Source organism: Protomyctophum bolini, assembly GCF_963924005.1.
Source record: "Protomyctophum bolini genome assembly, chromosome: 11".
NCBI classification, from domain to species: domain Eukaryota; kingdom Metazoa; phylum Chordata; class Actinopteri; order Myctophiformes; family Myctophidae; genus Protomyctophum; species Protomyctophum bolini.
Genome location: NC_137872.1, coordinates 14,782,838 through 14,806,876, shown reverse-complemented (window position 1 = coordinate 14,806,876; position 24,039 = coordinate 14,782,838). Strand labels below are relative to the sequence as shown.

Below are 24,039 nucleotides of genomic sequence, written 5' to 3'. Positions count from 1 at the left end.
AATTTATGTACATAGAAATGACTTGGCAATAATCCACATTGCTGATACATTGCATGAGACTGAAAGAAGAGTGAAAGAAGAAACCTCAACCAGACACCATCTCACAGAATCCCACAGCCTTAAACTACCAGTACTATCCAGTCTGTTCTGTTTATCAATTCGAGGAGGCTGAAATATCTCTTTGGCCAAGCTCTTTGGGGCACTCGCACAACAAGCATTTTATTCAGCAGTTGATTATTGCAAATTGTATGCATTGAATATCTCGGTTGAATAATCACGATACGATAACTCACTACTATGCAGATGTTCAGGTTAGCAACATGTTTGGTCAGATTTGTGTGCGGATTTGGTTGCTATTATGCTATATATAGCTCTTTTTCATGGCAGCCATATTCACATGGAATTGTAGTGTAAACACAGGTGTTAACATGATTTTAATTAAGGTTCTATTCCCTTGTGTAGCAGAGTTTTTCCAGTGAGCCACCATGCACAGTAGCAGTACCATGACTCTGTTTGACCCGAATGGAACAGGAGCTTAATTAGTAGCACCTGTGTTTAGCTATGACTGCTATGAAAAAGGTCTATTGTTAGTAACTGTGTTATAAAAGCCGCTACATGTGAGGGCTATGGGCATTTACAGCACCTGTAGGTGTAGCTGATATACGATCTACCATGGGCTCTTGTGTATTATTTCTTAATTATTCAGCAAATTTGTTTTGTTTGTATTTTGTATTGTTTTCTTGCTTTACCAAGACAAAAAGACAACAATTGGTCAGTATTGCATGTTTTATTTCGATTATTTACTTGATATTTAAATATCAGTTTAGTTAGACTTTCACATAAAAGAAACTATAGACTGTGAGGAGAAAATAAGTTGCACGTTGTCATACCTGATTATACTTTGTTATAACTGGTTACAACTGGCCATACCTGGTCATGGGTTCTCCAACTGGCATCAATGGAAGACAGTTCTTAGAAGTCAAATCATCATCATGCCTGATGCCATTTCAGTCACTCGGGAAAAGAGGGTTACTGTATCTCATTAACTTGATTTGCACACGTGACTTGATATAGTACCTTTATCAAAGGTGAGATAAGGGAAAATTAAGAATACATTTTGTTGTACAAAGATAGCCTGTAATACTGGAAGCGGAGGCTGGTTGTGCATATTGGCATTGCAACCACAGTCTGTTTATATCCAAAGCATATTTAACATTTTAAAAAACACATTAATCTGGTAGAAAATAAGTCATTTTGAGACAGTGGTACAGTTCCTGACCTTAAATATTAAAGGCTACTATTTTTGGAAAAATCTAAAGCAAAGATATTGTTTCAACATTTGCAAATGTATGTGTATACAGTACTGTATATCGTTGCTATCGGGAGGAAACCTCATAACATTTTTTTGTGTGTGTGCGCGTGCATGTGTGATAATCAAACTTAAAAATCCATTGTCAGTGGAGTTAAGGTTGGAGGTTTTTTCTGTCATTGATAAGAACTATCTTGACAGAGAAAACCACCTAACTCCACTTGAGCTGTATGCGGGTAAAGTGGCGATTTTGGAGTTAAGAGGTTTCCTCCCGACAGCAGAGATATACTGTATCCCATCACAGATGTATTTCAGGGTAGAATTACTGCAGCAGTATGCTCACATTATCAAAGTGTTGGTAGAATATGTATTGTACATAGTAAGTAATTTAAGTGTCCAATAATACTTGATACTTGATGAATCTACCCAATAGTGCACAGGCTGGAACAACACAATATAAGTAGAGATCATTGTACAAATGAAATATAAGTGCAAGAGGAAAAAACTGTTCCATCACTCTGGAATATTTATGAATCTTGAGAATCCTGTTTACTACTACCCAAAGTATAGAACATACAATCATTTATACTTAGCTTTTTAGCCACATAGTGTATATGCAGATAACTCACATGAAAACAATTCACTTTCTTGTTGAAGATGATTACAATAATGATTGAGCAAATGCTTCTATTTGTCATTTCCATTGTGTGTGTATTGTCACAAATTTCTTGTATGGAATTTCTTCTCTAATAAAAAATCTCCAAGTACAGACTAAACAATAGTAGGGTATGTCTCATATTAAGTCCCATATTAAGTGTTTGTAGCATGCTTCTGCACAGTTCGCAATAGTAGTACCACTAATATACTTTATTATTTAAATCTAACTCTTCATAACAATACATTAATTGTAATACAACACTGATAAATTAAAGGCAATGGGATTAAACAGCAATAAACTAGACTAAATTAATACGAATAAGACTCTACGGTCTAAGCCCTGCTACCCGTCCCTACTAGAGATCATTGCATTTGAACCTCCCATGATGCCTCTGTGCGATGCTTACTTGTTATCATCCAGGCCAGACAGACAGTAAGGCCATTACTGTTGATTTCACTTTGAATAGAAGAGTGGTTCTCAAACCTTCTCATGCCAAGGACCCCCAAATTGATATATATTTGGCTGTGGACCCCCATTTGAAAAGACAACAGCGTAAGAGAAGATGTTTTACAGCTACACAGCAGTAACTCAACCATTTTAATCAAGGACACCCATTTTGGCATGCATTAGGCCATGAACCCTAATTTTTATCTCTGCAACTCCAAACAACATTGTAAAATTTAAATGTTTGTTAATCTAACAGAGTGTACAAATATACATTTATGTACAGACTGGAGTTATACTGTAGGTCAATTTGGCTCCTGAGTCCTGACTATCATACATTTGGCTGGGGACCTCCAACTTTATTCTTGTAATCAAAGTGCAATTTCGTTCTGCTGCTGCAGTGCTTAGTGCTTACATACTGTATACAGTAGTAGGTTTGACTACATGTAGATTCTATAGTTGCACTTGCGAGATTCATCCACAATTTCTCTACAGTAGTCATGCTACTGGTGCTTTTCTTTATTTGATCATTTATTTCTTATTGTGTGCTGGTGGAGCCTCCCTCTTTCTAACATTTGGAGTATGATTTAGAGTGGTGCTTTGATCTCAGACAGAGCACAGCTGCATCACAGTTTTAATGTTCATTCTGTCATTCAACAGTCTAGCTTGTGACTGGACTTAATTTTGGGATTGGATTAGTAAAACGCTTCTGTTTCCTCTGGGAGTCTGCCAAATGTCAAGTCACTCACTGCACATAATTTGAACCTGAAAATTAGTTAAAGTGTTGTAGTCAGTATCTTTGTTCATCCACTTCCAACTGATCGCCACCGATAAGGAACTCAGGTGAAGCTCAGTTAAAGTTAAAGTCTGTGTCCATGCCACAATTGTTTGGACTCTGATGAAGGCTCCATTGCGTTGATATGTTCATCTGGTTTGTTAATTACCGGTATATGGTTATTGTTAAATCATCTACAGTAAAAGAGTGCTTTCTTCGTGTTAGTTCTTCTACAGTGAAGTTACCCACAGTATTCTTTATTGATCTATCTACGTATACTTCATACTTTAAATGTGTTCATGTGCAGCAGCTGGCTCATCTATGTACATTTTTCTTTCACTTTTCTAAATTGCACAGAAAGCAACACTCAGAGTATTTTCTACTTTGTAAAATAATGTATAATATAATTTCACATGTATCCCTTATTCCCTTTCTTAAGTGCATTCTGTGTCAGCAATCAGTATATAGTGAGATGAGCCAGACCATTGCCACCTGTACTGTATATTGCCATTGTTTGTGCATATGTGAGTGGCAATATTGTAAAATTAAGATCGTAGTCATCTATTCATCTAGGACATTTATTGTCCTGGTGTAAGAACCCATTGCTTTTCTACTTTCCATATTGCATTGCATTTGTGAATAAGACTTATCCAGAATTCTGTCAAAATCATTCAAAACTTCAAAATGTTGATTCAATGCTATGCTATTTTCATGCCGTTTGAAAATGTATAGTTGAAATATAGTAGTTTTTCCTGCATTTAACAAAGCTTGTTAACCACCTTATGCAAGACAAAACCATTCCAAATGAACATTTCTGCCAGTCTCCTCGTTTCTGCCAGTCTCTCCTCGTTGCCTGGCAAAGCGGAGCGCCTGTCCCAGCAGTGTCCTCATGGCTGTAGAATGGCACTCATTTTCCACTGTAAACTGTACGTCTTCACATGACAGCTGCACTTCACAGCGTCAGCAAACAACAGTCAACAGACCTAAGAAAAGCAACACCCAAAGGTCAGATCATATGTCTGATTCTTCACCGTGGGGCTTTTGATCTTGTCTGGAAGTGACCAACTCACTCGTTAACTCTGGCAAGAATTTCCTGTCTTCCTCCTTTGGTGCTGCTGCTGCTGCAGTTCCTTCCTCTTCCTCCTCTTCCTCGTCCCTGCTGTTGATGGCAAGCTCGTTCTCGTAGCAGAATGAGTTTGCGCTGGATGTTGGGAACTTTCTCTCTTCCATGTCCTTGGCGCTGCACCGCGGCGTGGATGGTACTTCATAAGTCTTGTCGAAGTATGTGTAATCCACCACGTAATGCCGCTTCTCCTCAAAGACAACTGGCTCAAAGCGGTGACCCCACTGGATCTCTGAGGACAAGTAGGAACTGCGCGCTTGCATCGTCATGGCCGTGGCTTCCACCATACCTTCCAATATGATGACGATCTCAAAGTCAGACAACTCCAAGTCCTGCTTGCTGATGCCAAATAGTGGGCTTTCCTCGTCAATCTCATGTACGATGATTACGGGGGTGACAAGGAAGAGTCGGTCGAAACCATTGTCATAGCCTACGTTCATGTCGATCTGGTCGAAGGGGATGTACTCGCCTTCTTCTGTGATGCGGGGCTTAACCATCTGGGCCCGGACATGAGCTTCCACAAGGTGGCTCTTCCTTAGATTACCAACCCTGAACATGAAACACAGCTTTCCGTCCCGCATGGCAATAACTGCGTGACTGCTGAACAGCAGAGTCTCCGCACGCTTCTTTGGACGTGCCATCTTAGTCAAAATAGCTCCGATCATGAAAGCGTCGATAATGCACCCCGCGATGGACTGAAACACCAACATGAAGACCGCAGCAGGACATTCCTCCGTCACGCAGCGGGCGCCATACCCAATGGTCGTCTGTGTTTCAATGGAGAACAGGAAAGCTGCCGTAAAGGTGTTCACTTGCAGCACACAAGGCATGAAGCTGTCATCCTCTGCACGTTTGACCATGTCGCCGTGTATGAGGCCTATGACGTAGAATGCCAGGCCAAATGCGAGCCAGGACACCACAAACGCCAGGCTGAACAACAGCAACATAAACCTCCAGCGGATGTCCACGCAGGTTGTGAAGATGTCAGATATGTACCGTAGCGGCTTTTCATCCATGTTTGTGAAGTGGATGTTGCATTGTCCTGTTTTATTGACGAACCGGCTATGGCATCTTCGTCGCGTTTGAATCTTGCCATTGCCAAAGCTGTTGCCCACAGCAGGCATGGTACTAAGTCGTAGGCCTTGTTCCTCACCACACACAACGCTGTACCGACTGACCTTTCCCACACTCATGCCTCAGTCAGGCACAGCCAAGTGAGTCTCTGTCTCATGAAGTTAGGACCGGCTTCACAGGAAATAACCAGTTCCTTCCAAAAACAAATTTATAATCTGGTAGAGTTGTGACAGGCACACCTGCAGTTCCCTGTGTGGAAAAGAAGAAAGAGAAATATTAGTACAATGCATAATCGAGGTTATGTGTGTGACATTATCATCATACATAAGTTATCTGAGTGTCAAAAAACTACTTTCTGGCCTTGACAGCCCAAACATTCAAAGAGAAAAGTCCTATCTGATTGCATTAAACGACGATAAACTCATTTTGACACTCATTTTGTATGCTCATACCCTCCATATTAATAATTAGAAGAACAGAATATCTTTTATTAGAATACTTTATTAGACAGAAAATCAGAAATGCAAACAATCAGTATAGTACAGTCAGTCATACACTAAAAGGATTTGCACAACAAAGTCCTTGTTTCTATTGAGGTCCTATGTATTCAATTCATCAACAAAATATAAAAATAACACCAAAATTCAATATCACAAATATAAAACACTATGTACAGAGTAGAACAAAAGAGGGGGGGGGGGGGGGCAGGTGTGATCACCTCAGAAGTGATAATTCACCTCCCCCTTTGGTCTGCAGTTTTAGGCCTGGTTTAAAGTAAGCCAGTGAACCACATTTTTAAGGAATGGGATCAGGGCATTCCACATTTGGCAGGCAGTGCTGTAGAAGGAAAATTCACAAAATGTTTGTTCTATAAGTGGGTGCTGCCAGGTCATTGCTGACACTCCCTCTAGTATTGTGGCTGTGGGTGTCGCTCAGTTATTTAGGCATTGAGGGAAAAGTGGCATTGACTATTTTGAAAGCCAATTCCATGTTTAATTGGTTAACTCTGTCTTCTGTGAGCCCCATCCTAGGCCGGCAAAATGTGTTGGAAATAATGTGCCCCGGCCATGCAGAGAAATAGTCGAATTTGTTCATTTTTGGAGGTTTGAAACATATAGTTATTTTTTGCGACATTGAGATGTTGGAGAACCAGGAGGTGCAAGCATAGTCAAAGTGGATGAGAGGGCTCCAGCAATAGTCCTGAGAGCGCTTTTGTTGACAAAGGAGGAAATTCTGCCCAAACATCTTGATTTACTTTTTTTCACCTTTGTTGCCATACTTTCTTTCACCTGTCAGGTTGTCAAGAATATAGCCGAAATAGGTAACCTCTTCTTTGCTAGAGATTACTGTGTCATCAACTCTGACCTTGAAATGTATCTTACTGAGGGAATGTTTAAACCCAGAAAGATTGGATTCTGTTTTGTGTTGCAAGGCAATGCCAGCTCATTTGTACAGCATGTCAACAACAGGCCATTTAAAACCGCTATAATAAAACATTTAAGCATTATGATATGAAGGAACATTTTGGACGTTAAGGAATCCATCAGATACTGTCAGCTCATTCTAAATCTGGCAGTGAGATGTATTAGTAATTCAGTTCTAAGATTAGCTGCTACATTTTGAGAAGCCCTTTCATATAAATGAGAGCTACTGTACGTATTTCACCATGATCATGGTGGTTCATTCTGACGTTATCTATATCAGTGGTTTTCGACCTTTTTCATATCAAGGTCCATTATTATTCAGCATTTAGCCTCCCAGACCCAAAAACGTATAATATTTTGTGAATGTTGGTTAAGACAATTCTATGCTGTATTGATGTGGTAACATAGGAGAGAACAGGCAGGAAAACGATCAAAATAGCAATTCTTCTACATTCTCTAATTGTGTAGACTTCATGTAAATTACCTAATGCAGATGTTTAATAATAATCTAACTCTTGAAAGCATACAATGAAACCAAGTGGAGCCATAAGGGTTAATTTGGTTTCATTTTACGCTCTCATGAGTTAAAGATCTATAAGGGTCCATTTGGTTTCCAACTCTCCATCATTTAACTGGGGGGACCACCTGGAACCCCCTCAAGGACCACTGATCTATATTGTGGAATGTGTTAAAAGCTTGGTGCTTTTTTTATGTCAATGGAAAATCGTTTTCTTGGCACTTCATTGAAGGTCCAAGGTCAAAGTTTAGCACTATGCTTATAGCGGCAGGCAGGGATTCAGGTACATATGCATAAACCATGACAGTACTAGTGCAGTTCTGCTCAAAGTACATTTTCAATGGCTTTATAAGCAACATTTCTGTACTGTACATATTTTCCACAATGTCTTTGACATCCATATAGACTCAAGGCTAGGAGATTGTAGAGCGACTGGAGAGAAAGTGGACATGCAAGATGTGACTGGAGTTCGATTTGAACTAGGGTCCTCCTCGCGACTCACAAGGAGCATATCGTCAGTGTTGGGCAGAAACTAGTAAGAGGCCTATGTGCAAAATCGGTATTTTCCATGCTGGCAACGCCATATCAACCATATTTAGCCACAATGTTAATCATTTTCATTGGTTAAAATTGTATGAGACCCACGTCACCATTTTCAACTTGGCATCCCTATTCTTGGCAAGTAATTATATAGGTAAAAACCTTTCAAGGCATGATTACAAAAAATAAAAATAGAAGCTTTACAAGCTTGTAGATCTGCAATTTTCACTACTTCAAAGATGAAATATGGAGATACAGTACTAGGTTTCAGGCAATATTGTCAGTGCACTAACTGGCTGAGCAATCAGTCACCCCACTTTACTGAACAGCAAAAAGTGCTCCTTATCCAGACAGCTCTCAAATCGACTTCCTTATCCTTCAGTAAAAGCTGTGATCGAGACTGTCAAACACAGTGTCATAATCACAGTAAAATCCAGGGTGTTTGGTTGTCTGCTTTTTTAGTAGCAGTAAATAAAATACCTTTACACTCTAGCTGTATTAAAATCTTTACAAGTAAACAAAATCAGTCTTTGTAAATGACATACAGTACATCATTTTAAGTCAACATGGTAGTACATGAGGTGAGCTAGTGTAGGGCAGTGGTTCTCAACCTGTGGGTCGGGAGTTGGGACCGACCTGATAATATAAGAAAGAGGCAAAAAAGACTACAAGACTACATCTAAAAGCTCACAAAGCCTCACTTGGTAAAAGCAAAGCAAAGCAAAGTTACTATATTTACCCAGGGTAACTGGACTAAGCTCAAGAACTTGTTTACAGCCAGGCCCTGCTAATAGAACATTTCATGGTAGGGGTTCAATGCCTTGCTCAAGGGAACTTCAGCGGTGGTAATTTTAACGTGCCGGTCCGGGGATACGAACTAGCGACCTTCCGATATCAAGACCGCTCCGCAAACCGTTCGGCCACCGCTGCCCCAAGGCGTTGTGAGCTTGTAGAGCGGCTATTTTCAGAATATCTATCCGTGGGAACCGAAAATGGAATGTCTCAACTCCTACATTACTTGCTTGTCAGGGTGGGAGGTCCCCAGTTAAAATATGATTCTTTTGGGGAGTCAGAGAACCACTAGTGTAGGGGCACATGTACCATCGGGTACGTAACGTGACACGTATCACATTTTAACGTGGTAACTTATAACGTATAAAAACAACAACAACAACAACATGAGAAATTAACATGATGATCCTCTGCCACCATGTAAATAATGCCATTCCAAATGTTAGCCAGGAGCTCGGACACCATGAATGTCAGGCACAATCTAGAGTCTAGACAATCTGTGTGACAGGTCAAACATGTCACGTTCAGGTGAATTCCGTATAGGTCCAACCAATCCATCATTTATTTAGTTGTTATACACCAAATTTGAGGTTTCGTTTTTTTTACATTGTAATTTTTTTCCCCTTTCTCTTTTTTTTTACTCAGCAGCTCTAAATGCTCTGGTTGCTAGGAAGCAGGACATGGAGTGTATGAGGGATATTAATATCTTAACATTCTGGGGTGCTTGGTGGCTCCGACGGTGGGTGCACTGACCATATTATCCTATTTACAAGGACCCCATCGTATCATATCTTACATGTCTCTGAGGTTTCTTATCTCTACTGTCTAAATATAAGTTATAGGCCAAAACGTGAAATGGGCTGTTGTAGCGCCAGCATGGGGAGAAAAAAAATGGGATGGGTGTTCGTCCTCGGCTTAATGGGAATGTGCATGCAAAGTCTCCCAGCAACCGGGCACACATTACTGAGCCACCCCCACAAACTTTGGAAGCCAATCATAGTTAATCAGGAATATGAAAGATTTGACAGATCCGTATTGATCACATGACTATAGAAATAATGTGTACCGATTGGTGTGATGCTTGTACAAAATCTGTAGGAGTAATATGAAAATATGCCAGAGATTAGCTGTACACAGACAGCAGGAAAGACATGCGCAGTGAGCGCACACACATACATGGATGGATGGAGTGGGGTGAAAACATAGTCTCCGGCTTGGAGACAAATAAGCAGAGACAATAAGAAGAAGAATAGAATCTATCATAACATTCTGTGGGACTCCTTTTCCACACTCTGTGGCAGAATGTTTTAATTAGGAATGGGTTTCAAGAACCGGAATAGTTAGGCCTATAGTAATTTAGATCTTCTGTATAATAATTTAAATATTTAACTCTGATACAATATACATTATATTTGAACTTATAAATTCCATCAATGCCAACATGTTTTTCTGACAATTGCTCATTGCAAAATAAAGACGGCATGTGTCTATACTGTCTACACTGTTGAAAAGGAACCATTTCCACACTGGGTTCCAGCTCAGAGATAATAAAACAGTTGGTAAACACAGCAGTATAGGTGTACTGTATTTCCACAGTGAATATCGATCAGGAATCAGTAAGGGAATCATTAAAGAATCAGACCAATAAGCAGAATATGGAATTGCCTTGGTATCAATAAAACCTCATCAATTTAATTCACATACCTAATCGTGATCATGGAAACACTTTATTTCCAGCTGCCATTCCACCAAAAGCTCAACTATTTCTGACACAAACCAATATCAAAGTCGAACATAAAGGAACAGATATCTACAGGTTGTTAACTGAGGAACAGCTATAGCCTAGATTAGAATTTACAGTTACAGAACAACCACAAGCTTACAGTACATACCTAGTGCTATTCCCCTCCTGTGGACATCAGTAAAATGTTGTTTTCCAAATTACCCCCAACTCCAGAGCTTCAGGGTTTCCTTGGTCCTTCCTTAGCATATTCCTCTAATGTCTCCTGTTCAGGTAGCCTATGAGTAGAACCACTCTGTCCACATCAGGTAGAAAGGTATTGTTCCACACAAGTCCTTCATGTCTGTCTATGTTCTTCTAGTTCTGCTGTTTGTTTCAGTGCATCCACTTCACCCTACCTGAAGAAGAGGGCAGAACCTTGAGGTCCTCTCAGGTCAGTTTTCAACTCGACCTGTGTCCCATACTCCCATGTTGCCAAAACGAAATCTCAGCCCCTATGAAGGCACAACTACTTGATTCTGCAACGGCAGATATTTCTACTCAAGGTCAATATTTTATGAGAATCTCTCTTGCTCTGTGGGGTCCACTCCGATTGAAAATTAAATTCCACAGAGCTTATTTTAGAGTCTTGGCCATTCGTCAGTCTCGCGTTCGCCTCTCCTCTCTCTTCTCCTTATGCCTCACACTTTTTTAGTATCTCTCTGCTATCTGATCTGGTTCTGCAGCAGATTCCTCTCTGTCCCACATCCATGAGCTGTTGCATTCTGCTCTCCTCTCCTCTACAGCGCACTCTCATGCTTTTCCCCCCTCCCTTTCAATTTGTCACTGTAGCTACTTGGCATTTGGAGACTATGAGATCGTCATATCCCCCTTGAGTGTTGCACTAGCACAGGGAGGCAACCTGATGCTCAGGGTTAAAGCAATCAACGGTGCAGTCCTGGGGTGATATGAACCATAGTGATACGTACAGTAGAGAACAGGACACATCATTGACATATTAATGTCATCTAAACATGCAACTGTCATATTATTGAGCAAAGGGATTTCAGTGAGTTTGACTCAATTGGACTGTCCTACTCTGTCAATATGATGCATGGATGGGCATTGGGCAGCAACTAATGGGGAGATTATTGTATTTCTTGTACCACCATCTGAGAGAACAGATGATGCCCGCATTAACAGTCCCCTATATAATAATCCAGGATAAAATGGATACTATTAAAACCATAAGGTATTTGATAGGCATATTAGGCTGTTGACACACATACTGTATGATGTGATGGTTCAAGGTTGTACTTTATTGTTACATCTTGTGTACAGGTACATAAGAGTCAAACTTATTTTAGTTTGGCTTCCTTCAGACAATGCAGCAGCATACATCAAACAAAACAGCAAAAATGGATAGAATAAAGAGTGCAAAAAAGACCAAACAAAGAGTAAAAAGAGTATCATACTGTATGTACATGTTTTCCCACACACACACGCGCACACACACACACACACACACACACACACACACACACACACACACACACACACACACACACACACGTGCTCAGCTTGGTGTGTTTGTGTCATTTCAAAGGTTTTATGGTCATGACTCACCAGGAAAGATACTCTCTTACCTGAGATAGGATTACGTCATCTATCTGGAGCAGCCGGTTGATGGAATAGAAAAGGTCTGAGTAGCAGAATGCATCCTACATGTTGTCTTTAGTACACAGGTTTTCAAAGTGGGGACCGTGACCCCCAGAGGGGGGGCAGCGGTGGGGGTGGGGGGCAATTCCAAAGGAATGGAAAAAGTAAAAAAAGAAAAAAAAAAAGATTCATTTTATTGTGCCAGTTCAACCTGCCACCTGCAATTTTGAGCATGTCATTGTCTCCACCAGGCCGAAGGCATGGGGGGAGAGTATGTTTTGCACTCCGTCCGTGTGTCCTTCCGTCCGTCCTTCCGTCCGTCCGTTACCAGCTATAACAGCACTATAACAGGCCAATTCCTGGTTTTAGCTATAACTGCATCGATCTGTATACAACTTATGTATGCACACTCCCTAGAGGCCATGGAAAAACATTGTCCCTGCATCCCTCCACATCTGCCGGTTATAGCGCCACCATGAGGCCGATTTCTGTAAAACACATTGCTTATGTTAGTCGCACAGATTTCATCCAAATCTCACGCAAATCGGTCCACATGATCTCTGTAGTCATGTGATCAAGACGGATCTGTCCGATATATCATTTTCCATCCTAATTGGCTAACATTGGCTTTGCAGGATTGCCCCGTTTTGAACAAAAAGCCTCAAATCATCCAATTGCCATCCAAGGCAAGAAGAAATGGCACCCTTTTCACATTGGCCTATTATAGCGCCACCAGGAGGCCACAACCTGAGCTGCCCTGGTGGAGACCTGTGCCGATGGGCACTTTATCTAGTTTATTGTAAAATGTTTGTCCAAATCCTTCAAAATAGTGACTTCTTGTGAGCTTGTAGGTTGGTTATTTTGACATTCGCCAAAAATATCAGATCTATAAGCTCACAATGTGTCGCAAGCAACACATTGTAAGCTTAGATCGGCTATTTGTGGATTAGATCCAAGATTCCATTTAATTTTGTCAATTTTTTGCGTTCCTACTTTTCAAGTTTCAAATTCAAAAGTATAGTAAAAGTAGCAGATGTACAAGCTCAAAACATGACGCTTCACACTCCGTTTCGTGCTTGTGGATCTGCTACTTATGATGCTTTTATGTGACGCTGTAGTATGATCAAATAGGGAATTCATTTCATGAAAAAACACCAAAGGTAATTGAGGTTTCTGCCCGACAGCAATCATTTAGATGCTTAAGTGGTTAATTGTATCATGTGGTCCACCTGTATGGAAGTAGGTGCATTGGTTATGTTTCCTCCACGCTGTGTTATTCAGGTATACATTTTCCTTAAATTCTTCAGCCATCTGTACGTTCCTAGGGCTTCCACGGCTTCGTTTTCCCTCATTTATCATCGTACTACACACAGCATACGTCTGCAGCATCCTCGCATAGTGGTGACCTCTAGTGAATCTGGGTCAGTCCATTATTGGAACTGCTGATCTGCTCTCTTATCTGTCCTCCTGTGAAACTAACAAAATATGAAACAAGTGGGCTAAGAGCAGAGTTTGTTGTCGGTGGTGAGTTTGCAAAAAAACAGCAAAGCCTAAGAAAAGAGACAGGTTACTGCTTCATGTGCTGAACACACCTGTGTTGCCAGCAGGTGTGTAATTGATTGTGATTGTGCAAAACTCAGACCATTCGGAAAATCTCCCTTCCGTCACACTATAAATGTGTGTGACTGACTGCGTATATATGCGTGCGACTGTTTGTTGGGGGTGTAGAATACAAGTGTGGATATAATATTTCATCTTGGCGTTCAGGCTCTGCTACATTTTTTTCTCCCTGCTCAGCACAATCAGACAACCATCATTAACCATTAAGAGCAGGGAGATAGGTATACGATAACAACCCCCCATGGGGAACATAACTAATAGCAGAGCCCACTGGTGGTGCTGGGGTGGCGGTGGGAGAAAACAGCCACATAACAAACCAGGGACACATACGCAGATTTAGGTGAGCTTAAACAACCCACCCAATTGGTCAGCTGATTGCCATGTCAGCGTATGACGCATGGGTCTTGCATAACTCTGTATACACCTACATAGTAATGTGCATGCGTGTAATGTGTGAAGTGTATACGTGTGTGTGTGTGTGTGTGTGTGTGTGTGTGTGTGTGTGTGTGTGTGTGTGTGTGTGTGTGTGTGTGTGCACGTGCGTGCGTGCGTGCGCACTTGCGTGTGCGCCATACCGTGCTGTGTATGCATATGTGATGTCAGGCCTTTAAGTAGGTTATGGATACTAATAATAATAATAATTATTATTAATAATTTTGACAACATTCGGCTATATTTTGTTTAGGACCCACTGCAGCCCCCATGAAGGACCCCTGCATGGCCCAACTTTGAGAACCACTGCTGTAAAGAATAAGTGAACCTAGAGCCTAGCCAATAGGGAGATCCTGTGAGTTATTTAAAGCCACTGATGCAGCAGGACAAAGTGGGCCAGAACCTGTGAACCTCAACACACCGGCTTTAGCCCTCAACAAAGCAGTGTGTTTGAGTACGTGCGTGCTTGCATATCGTTCGCTGTTGTTGCTTTTCAGGAAATGGGAACAAATAACCATGTTTTGGATCCAATGTAGTTATTATATATAGTCACAAGCTCTTGTTAATACTTTTCATTGGTACAATATTTATTTGTGTGCTTGTAGATATGCTATTTAAAAAATAATAATCTTATACCGTCATAAAGTTATCACCCACCATGAATAAGAATCAATATAGCCTATGCCAAGGTAAATTGGAAGAATGGAGTGGAATAGTAGAATAGAGAGAGACAGAGAGGGAAGGGAGGAAGGAATATGTAAGACATATAACATTAGGGCAGGAAGCCAGGCAAGGCAATACTACAGTGGCTGATTGGAGCGCCATCTGTGCTGCTTACAGACAGCCGTAATTGATCTTTGCATGGCTAAATGGGCCACTTATTTTAGCAGTGTGAGCAGGTGCACCTGTGCACGCTGGTGTTCAGGCACTAATCAGTCTTGAGGAATGGCTGTATTAGTTTTGCCAACACAACAGAGACTAGACCCAGACCCAGCCCCGCAGGTGTGTGTGTGTGTGTGTGTGTGTGTGTGTGTGTGTGTGTGTGTGTGTGTGTGTGTGTGTGTGTGTGTGTGTGTGTGTGTGTGTGTGTGTGTGTGTGTGTGTGTGTGTGTGTGTGTGTGTGTGTGTGTACACTTCACTGAGTATGTGTTTATTTATTTATTCAGGCGTTGCTGCTCAGTGCCATATTTTCTTTTCATTGATGTGACACGTGGATAGGAAGTTTAAAAGAAAAACCTCAAATAATGAGTGAATTGAGGTCTGATGATACCTCATTGCATGAGGCTGTGGCACTGGGGACATTATTTATATGCACATATTATTGTTCCACACAGTGCACACCTATGCAGTGTGCACACTGTCAGATACAGTATCCTCCACATCATGATTTTTTTACATTATATTAATAAAGTCTACCTAATTTGGCCTCTCTTGCTATGAATGTAACAAACTATAGAAATGTTAATCCATTTCACAATTATGCCAGAGATCTGTTTAAGATTGTCGTATATAAAAACGGGCGCAAAAGATTGACCCCCTTTTTGTGAGGTCCCCGCTCCTCTCCGTGGTCACCAAAGAGCCAAAAGATGGCAGAGAATCAGGCAAATGTGTCAGAATTCAGAGTCAGACGCTGGACTCAAGCACAGGAATGAGCAGGCAAGATTTGTGGGGAAAAACAAGGTTACTAGACATTCAAGAGGCTGAGTAAAGGAACAGGATTCATAGAATAATTACCAGGTAACACAAACAGGCTGGCCAAAAGGCTTTTGGACCGATGCTATAGGTCCAATCGTCTGTGATGGGAAAAAACCTAATCACATGTTTTACTTAATTAAAAAGTTACAAGTAGAAGTATTAAAAATGTACTTGAGCAAAAGTACAAAAGTATCAGCATCAGAAATGACTTACCTTCCGTAAGATAGTAAAAGTACTCATTGTGCAGAATGTCCCATTTCACAAGTTTAAAATGTATTAAAAAAATCTTTTGAAAATAGCCGTTCTACAAGCTCACAATCTCTATGCTCACAATGCGTCGCATCACGACACATTGTGAGCTTGTAGATCTGCTATTTTCAAATGGCCGAAATATATATAGGGCTGAAGTGGTTAGTGTGTTTTGTAATAATAATCCAAATCTACAAAGTAGCTGTGCTTAATGGTACACCTCAGCCCTCCGTGTATTTGTCTATAGTATTAGGTAGGCAGGTCAGTAAAGTATCATGTCAGTATCATGGTCAGTGTCATCACTGTCATGTCATGTATGCTAAGCAAACACGTTTGCTAAAATAACAAAGGGTGAAGTGGCAGTTTTATATATTAGGGAGCATGTTGTTTTTACCATCCCAGCAAGAAAGAAGAGTTCGCCGGTACATATCTATGATGGATACGCACTATGAATCATCGTTCTTAATTGCTCTGTAAAAGTGCGAGCCGACATGGCGAGGGTTTATCACGCTCAACCTGGGCCATGGGGAGTCACAAGGCACCAGGAAGGAAGAGGGGATGGGTGTCACGTTTTAATGAGGTGCTATGTTATGCATAGGAAGGTGAGCCAAAGGATGAGTGCACCTTAGGATGAACTCTAAGTATTGTTGTAATCAAAGTTACAGCACAATGCCTGTTGATACAGGACATCATCGACATTATGAAGACATTTTGTAGATATTATATTAGACAATATTATAAACTCCTATAATAAATGATGCATATACCATAGTAGTATACATAATGCAAAAAAAAGAGGAATAACATGGACACTCACAGAAACTCTTGAGGATATTGATTATGCGGACAACATTGCCTTCTTAGCCTATCGCCACCAGGACATTCAATGTAAAACAGATGACTTAGTAACGTTTGGCAAACAGGTCGGTCTCAACATCAACATAGACAAGACTAAACTGATAAAGTTAAACCCCAAATCTGCCCAACTAAACCCCTCGTCATTAAATACCATAATGTGGAGGTTCAGGAATTCACCTACCTGTAGACGGAGATTCAGGGGCAGATGTTCAGAGCAGGTTCTCTAAGGCAAAGCCGTTGCCATATTGGAGATCATCAAAGATCAGCACAATAACAAAGTTGAGGATTTTCAAGGCAACGTCCTTGGGGTTCTCCTGTATGGGGCAGAGTCATGGAAAGTGACACAGGCCATGTGTCACATGGCCTAGACGTGTTTCAGACAAGATGCCTTAGACGAATACTAAGGATATTCTGGCCCATGACAGTCTCAAATGAAGACCTTTACAGGAGCGCAGGCCATGTCATTTCCTCCGAGATGGAAAGCCTGGTGACGCAAGGTTCTATTTGTATGTCTCTAAATGTTTTGATGAATTGAACAAGGTGGACCCTGTTGTAAACAAGTGTAATGCTTAATTGGGTCGTCCACTCACAGTTAACAGTCTTTGTATTGAGTTTGTGCTTGAAACCATCAAAAAGATGGACCTGGGGCCAAGTGCTGCACTGGACAGTAGAGTAGTAGACAGACAGCATTGGCATTCATTGCTATTCAGCACAAAGAAGATTAAGTAAAATAGTAGTATAATGCGCTACAAAGATACCTTTATCGTTATCTGTATTTGTCTTGAATGTGCTCACACAGGGTACAATACGTCTGTCTGTCTGTCTGTCTGTCTGTCTGTCTGTCTGTCTGTCTGTCTGTCTGTCTGTCTGTCTGTCTGTCTGTCTACTGTATCTATCAATCATAGATGTGGGCTTTATAGAAAGTGTTACCACATTTTATGTTTCAAATATCCCAGCACAATGCTGCATGTCCCTGGAGGTACATGTGCCCTAGCTATTTTGAGAAATGTGAGGTCAGTCATGCAGACGGAGGTGACCCTGGTTTTGTTTTTATGTGTAATACCAAAGATAAAATTCTCGGTGTTATTTAACTCTGTGTTTTATATACAAATAATGTAAATAATGGACTCGGATTTTGGCTTAGTTACATTTATGCACTCTCAGAGTTACAAATGGACAGTGATGTAAAGTAACTAAATACATTTACTCAAGTACTGTACTTAAGAACAAATTTGATATATACGGTATTTATTTTACTTTACTGGAGTATTTCCAATTTTCTGCACTTTTACTGACTCCACTACATCTCAGAGGCAAATATTGTGACTGTAGTTACTATTACTTTGTAGATTTTTCGCAGTGTTACACAATGTGAGCTTGTTGATCAACTATTTTCAAAAGACTTTCATGCATTTTAGTGTCATTGAGTCATTTCTACTTTTGGTACCAACTTTTGTACTTTTACTCAACTGCATTTTGAATTCCGCACTTTTACTTGTAAACATAGGGTTTTATTCATTGCATTGGTGATACTTTTACATAAGTAAAACATGAGAGAACTATTTCCACCACTGCAAATGGATCAATTAAGAGTTCACTGAGTACACAGTGAACAGTTAATTTGGTTATATTAGGAGGGATAATGAACATGCTTACTGCTGTAAACTTGTACAGTACATGCTGAAGTGCCATCTGGCTGTGCCTAATGTTGTGTTCTTGTGCATGAATCACTACGATAACAGGAGATGATGACACATCATTCTAATACTGTACATCATCTGTACTTATGTAACATGAGCAATGATGAAAGGATGAAATTAGATAATACCGGTAGCACGTCAACAACATGGAAAATGCCCATCATCATTATCATACCATGATGACAACTCGTGACATTTCAACCTGTTCCAACAAGGCAGCTTTTTGGCTACTATTGACTGTTTGTAGCAGCTGAGAAACCGTGCTAACAGTCAGGGATCATACAATACTGTTGACATGTAAAAAAAAAAAAAAAAAAAAAAGAAAAAAACATTCCCATTACATTTCAGTTTTATAGTGCTTTGTAAAATTGTGAAAAAACCTGAATGAAAATGTATGTGTCCAGAAGATAGAAAATGTCAGGTGGTATACCGATATGTGCTTGGTCGTTGTTGTGTTGACATGACAAGACATTTTAAATTATTTTTTCAGGCTGCTGCACGGCCTTCATATCCAGTCTATAGCCTACTATACTGTGCTGATCAGAGCAATGGTCACAGAGTTATGGCCATTTGAAAATGAAATGTTAACACACACTGCTGCTCAGCACTGTAACACTGCTGTAGAGTGGCTGCAGTGGCCCATATACAGTACGATTGCAATTAAAAAGTTAGGTCAATTGCCATAAACCCCCGAACAGGATGTGTGCCAAGTTCAGTGCAGATTTGAAATAATATAAAATTGTATTACTGTAGAATGTAGATACAGATAGGCAGAATCTCTCGTTTCCAAACATCTTAAAACTTCCATAATTATTGTCTGCGTAGGAGATTCCATATACTTAGGCTATGTATAGCCTAAATGTTAAAGTAAAATGGGAGGTCAACTTAGAGCTCCAGTGTTTCACAGTTTAATTTTAAATCCGTAAATTGAGACCATATTCATCCAGAAAAAGGTGTTGTGCCAGGGAGTCGGGGACCCCGAGAAGAGAAGATTTAGCCTATATGTAAACATTTTCCACACATTATAAGCTTGCAGTGAGGCACAGAATGACGCATTGCAAGCTTATATCTGCTATTTTATAATAGCCAACAAATGGATAAACCGTTACAATAATTGTGACGCTGTACTTAACTACTTTAGCTGGACCCCATTTTGAGAACTAGGTATCAGATATTCCACAAGCAGACTAAATTCACACAGAGACACAATGACCACGTCAAGAGCTACATAATCAAATACACCTTTTACAGAATTACAGTTCATTTGTCAGTTTAATGAACTCTTTGTTTACATTGACATTGAGTTTGAGTAAAAATATAGCAGCTTGTCGCTCCCTCTAGTGGCCCTTCTTGGAAGTTGAATGATTATGACGATGAACGCACACACGCACGCATGCACGCACACACACACACACACACACGCACACACACACACACACACACACACACACACACACACACACACACGCACGCACACGTGTCACACACACACACACACACACACACACACACACACACACACACACACACACACACACACACACACACACACACACACACACACACACACCCTCTGCAAAGTAGCCAAAGCGTAATCAAAGGCATGGAGTGACACCCCTTCCTGTGTAACATCTGTATAGCTGCAGATATCTGTAATTTGGTCTACCAAACACACAATCTGGTTCATATGTTTACTATCGATAAACATACAATAAAAATATGCTAAAATGCAAATGTCTGCATTTTGGATAAAACACAGCATCTGGAAAGAGCAACTGGCCTGGCCATACAGGTCTATTAGCTTGATCGTTTTACCCATCCAGAACACTCCACCATCTGAATTAGCTGATGAAACAGAAAAACTCAAACGTCACTCTTTTTTGGATAGATTGGCCCTCCGTCAAGCTCTGGAAGACACAAAGGAAGCAAATGACAAACAATCACTGTTAGTTATAGTGAAAGACTAATCAACTTTTCACATAATTATAATGAAAAATGTTAACATATATTACAATTACAAAATTGCCTAATCCTGATTATGTAGTTTTCATTTTCTCACCTGTTACTTATGTTACTTATTAATTTAATTTAATTTATCTCTAGATCAACACATATAACATAGTCAAGGCCTTGGAATGAAATTACATTTCAATCAGTGAAATTATTTAAAGGTAGGGTGAGTGATATTGTTTTGTTAAAATAATTGTTAAATATCTATATTCTGAGTACTGGAGTCGTTGCTATACACTATACAGGGTCAGTAACAAGAGTCTCCATGTCTCTCTTTGGACAGGACACACAAACCACGTTTTCAGATCGGGATAGCAATTTTATCCAATCAGGAGAGAGAACTCATATGCATGATACAGGGTAAATGAGTGAATTTGGAAGAGACAGAGCTGGAGAAACAGGGACTGTTACTGAACAAACACTAGACAATAGCAAGGATTACTATCAGAATACAGTGCTTTAAAACATACTCTACTTTTAGCATGCTTTACCTTCTATGGGTGAAAGGAATTTTCTTGGTTGTTGCCATGTCATGTCTGGTTGTTGCCATGTCATCCTCTAGAAAACAGCAGCAGATTGGGAAGAAAAAAAACATGAAATAATTGTAGTAGTATTTTTTGTCCGTACTACTGTACAGTAGTTTAGAGCAGTAGTTCTCAAAAAGTTAAAAACTCCCAAATTGTTCAGAGGATTGCCATTATTATAATAATAAAATAAATAGACTAACTTGTTGAGCAGTGTTGTCGTCCCTGTTGTGAAGAGAGCAGGTTGCATACTTCAAATCTTCACTGACATTACTGCCGTCATGTTGGGCTGTGTCGTAGCTGTTGGCATATAGCGCCTCCAGCCTGTCGTTACTGCTGTCATGTTGGGCTGTGTCGTAGCTGTTGGCATATAGCGCTTCCATAGCATAGCTCTTGTCCTGTGGAAAATATCAGCCACATTCAAATGTTTAACAATAATGGAAAAAGTGGCACTCCAAAATGCAAGACTGGCTCAGATGCAATTTCTCATATTTTATTGAGATCATGCATGCGTTTCGGGAACAGCCTCCTTCAGAGCAGATTAAAAAGAAGTCACTTATTTTTAATCTGCTCTGAAGAAAGCTGTTGTATTTATAGCTGAGCGCCCACTGCCTTATCCAAGGGTAGTATGGAAGCCACCTGCTTTTTTCCCCTTTTATGCGTTTAACAATAATGTTGGTAGTAGTACACAAATATTTTATTGCAATGAATGCACTGAGGGCCACACTCAAAGAGTGTGCCATTTATATCATTGCTGTGGAAACCTCATATGTCCAAAACTGTCATTTTTAGGTCAAAAGTAGAAAAAGTAGCAGATCCACAAGCTCAAAACACGTTGCTCAATGCCTCGGTTCGAGCTTGTGGATCTGCTACTTTTGTGTGACACTGTAGTGTGATCAAGTAGGGCGTTAATTTACGGAAAACACTGTTTCCACTATCCATATCTTACCATGAGAGCTGTTTTTAAGTTCTCCCTCGGTGAGAGGGCCTCCTGTTTGAGGCACTGCAGTTCTGCATCTTTAAGCCTCAGAATTACCTGTGAAGTGTAAACAAATGTAATGTTTATTTTTCTCTCTTTTTTGGTGAAATTCAATGTGAAAAGCTAAACTAAAGATTAGTTTAGCTAATCTTTTTACTAAAGATTATTTTTTAAAGAAGAAAAAACATCATACATACTGCTATAACTTTGAACAGTTGAGTCTACATTTTTTAATAATGAACACATTTCAAAGCTTTAATATGTAAAGGGCGGCGGGCCATTGTCACAATTTTCAACGTGATCTCTACTGTATGTATTTGTCGTAGGGCTAATAGTGGGCCTGGGGCAGCATAGCAAATCTATCGTTCATTTTTTTATACAAGCGCCAAATTTGACAGATGTGTTGAAAGATGTATTAGGATAGCTGTGAATCTGAAAAACCGAAGTTCCCCTGTGGGATATGATAGGTATAAAAAACATTAAAAAGACACTAACCTCCATCTCATAGAGCTTTGCTTGAGTTGTTGCCTCAGACTGTTTCCCATTCGGAGAGCAGCGCAGCTGGGATATCTCCTGGACCACTCTGTCGGTCATTTCCTTGGGGCAGGACAGGGGTAAACGTGAATAAAGCAGCCACAAGATCCCCTGGTGAGCCATAGGGTAAATTATTGAATATTAAATTAATATATTTCTGCAGCTTTTTGGACAGGAAGGGGTGGTGAAAAAATAGATAAAAATAGATACAGTAAGTTCATTGTATATTAACCCATTAAACATCTGTGTCATTTTAGATGAACCACTTTAACCATTACTGGCATTTCATACTGTGGCTATTCAAAAATAGCAGATATACAAGCTTGTAGATCTACTATTTTCTTGAAAATGTGTGCCTGTCTCTCTAGTAAAAAAAAAAGAAAAATGCTTTTTCAAGACAGGATATCAAATTTATCCAACCAGGAGAAAGAGCTCATAAAGGACAAGTGAAATGGGAAGTGATGACACAAAGAAGTGAGCAGACATCATTGCAACTGGAACACCCTGTACTTTCTCCTGATTGCCTGAAATCGGCAACCCAATTCAAAATGTATTTTCTGCTTATTTAAGAGCTGGAGAGTACTTCTGAACAAACACTTTATTGCAATGATTACTATCAGAATATAGAGTTTTGACCTTTTAACCTTTTTTTCCAGTATCCAGTATACAGTATTCTATTAGTAAGTAAAGTACCTGTTTTTCTTTCATCCACTGGTTGTCCTGTTGACACTGTGCGAAGGCCTGCCTCTCTGCTTCCAGCTGCTGACTCATGTGAGCGTTGTCCAGGCATTTCTGAGTGTGCTGCAGAGACAGCGTCTCAAGCTCCTTTCGCAACAGCTGGATCTCCTTCCTGCAGTAACATCCAAGATAGAGCTTCTCAAAGTGGAGTCCGGGGACCCCCAGTGGTCCCTGAGGGGGTTCCAGGGGGTCCCCCAGAACCAAATGGACACTTACAGGTTTGCAACTCTGGCAGTGTGCAAATTGATTTTCCATTTGTACAATGTCAGAGTTGTGCAATTGTGCGCTTGTAGATCAGCTATGTTTTGGCAAAGAGATTTTGTGTAGACAGAAAAAAAGTGGTGTACATTACAACGTTTTAGCCTGTGACCCAAAAGAGAAATGAGTTTGTCTGGGACCCAAACGAGTCAAAATAGCAGATCTTCAGAACGCAACGGGTCGCTTCGTGCAACGGGTCGCTTCGTGCCACATTATGAGCTACTTCTTAAACCTTTTTTATTCATTCATTGATTGTATTACATTTTATTTTATTCATGAAAAACTATGTTGGAATTCATTTAATTGGTGAAAAGTTGAGTTTTGTTTTATTATTATTAATATTTCGAAACATACATATATTTACATACATTTTAAGTCACAAAAAAGGGATATTTACTCACGACAAC

General features: G+C 40.1%; 1 protein-coding gene across 2 annotated transcripts; it reads right to left on the bottom strand.

The window, feature by feature from the left end:
- Positions 1–772: 772 nt before the first annotated feature.
- On the bottom strand, positions 773–17,150 carry kcnj12b (potassium inwardly rectifying channel subfamily J member 12b). Of its 2 annotated transcripts, none has more exons than XM_080776688.1 (2): positions 17,071–17,150; positions 773–5,632 (listed from the first exon to the last, which is right to left on the bottom strand). In XM_080776688.1, the coding sequence occupies exon 2, from the start codon at positions 5,500–5,502 to the stop codon at positions 4,198–4,200; it is 1,305 nt and encodes a 434-aa protein (XP_080632814.1). In that variant the 5' UTR covers positions 5,503–5,632; positions 17,071–17,150; the 3' UTR covers positions 773–4,197. The 2 variants fall into 2 exon arrangements, with proteins under 2 accessions (XP_080632814.1, XP_080632813.1); XM_080776687.1 differs by lacking the exon at positions 17,071–17,150 and adding an exon at positions 10,549–11,117.
- Between the last annotated feature and the right edge of the window lie 6,889 nt (positions 17,151–24,039).

What these genes read in the sequence shown, in the direction of transcription:
- kcnj12b (XM_080776688.1), bottom strand. Translation starts at nt 5,502, where the DNA reads ATGAGTGTGGGAAAGGTCAGTCGGTACAGCGTTGTGTGTGGTGAGGAA.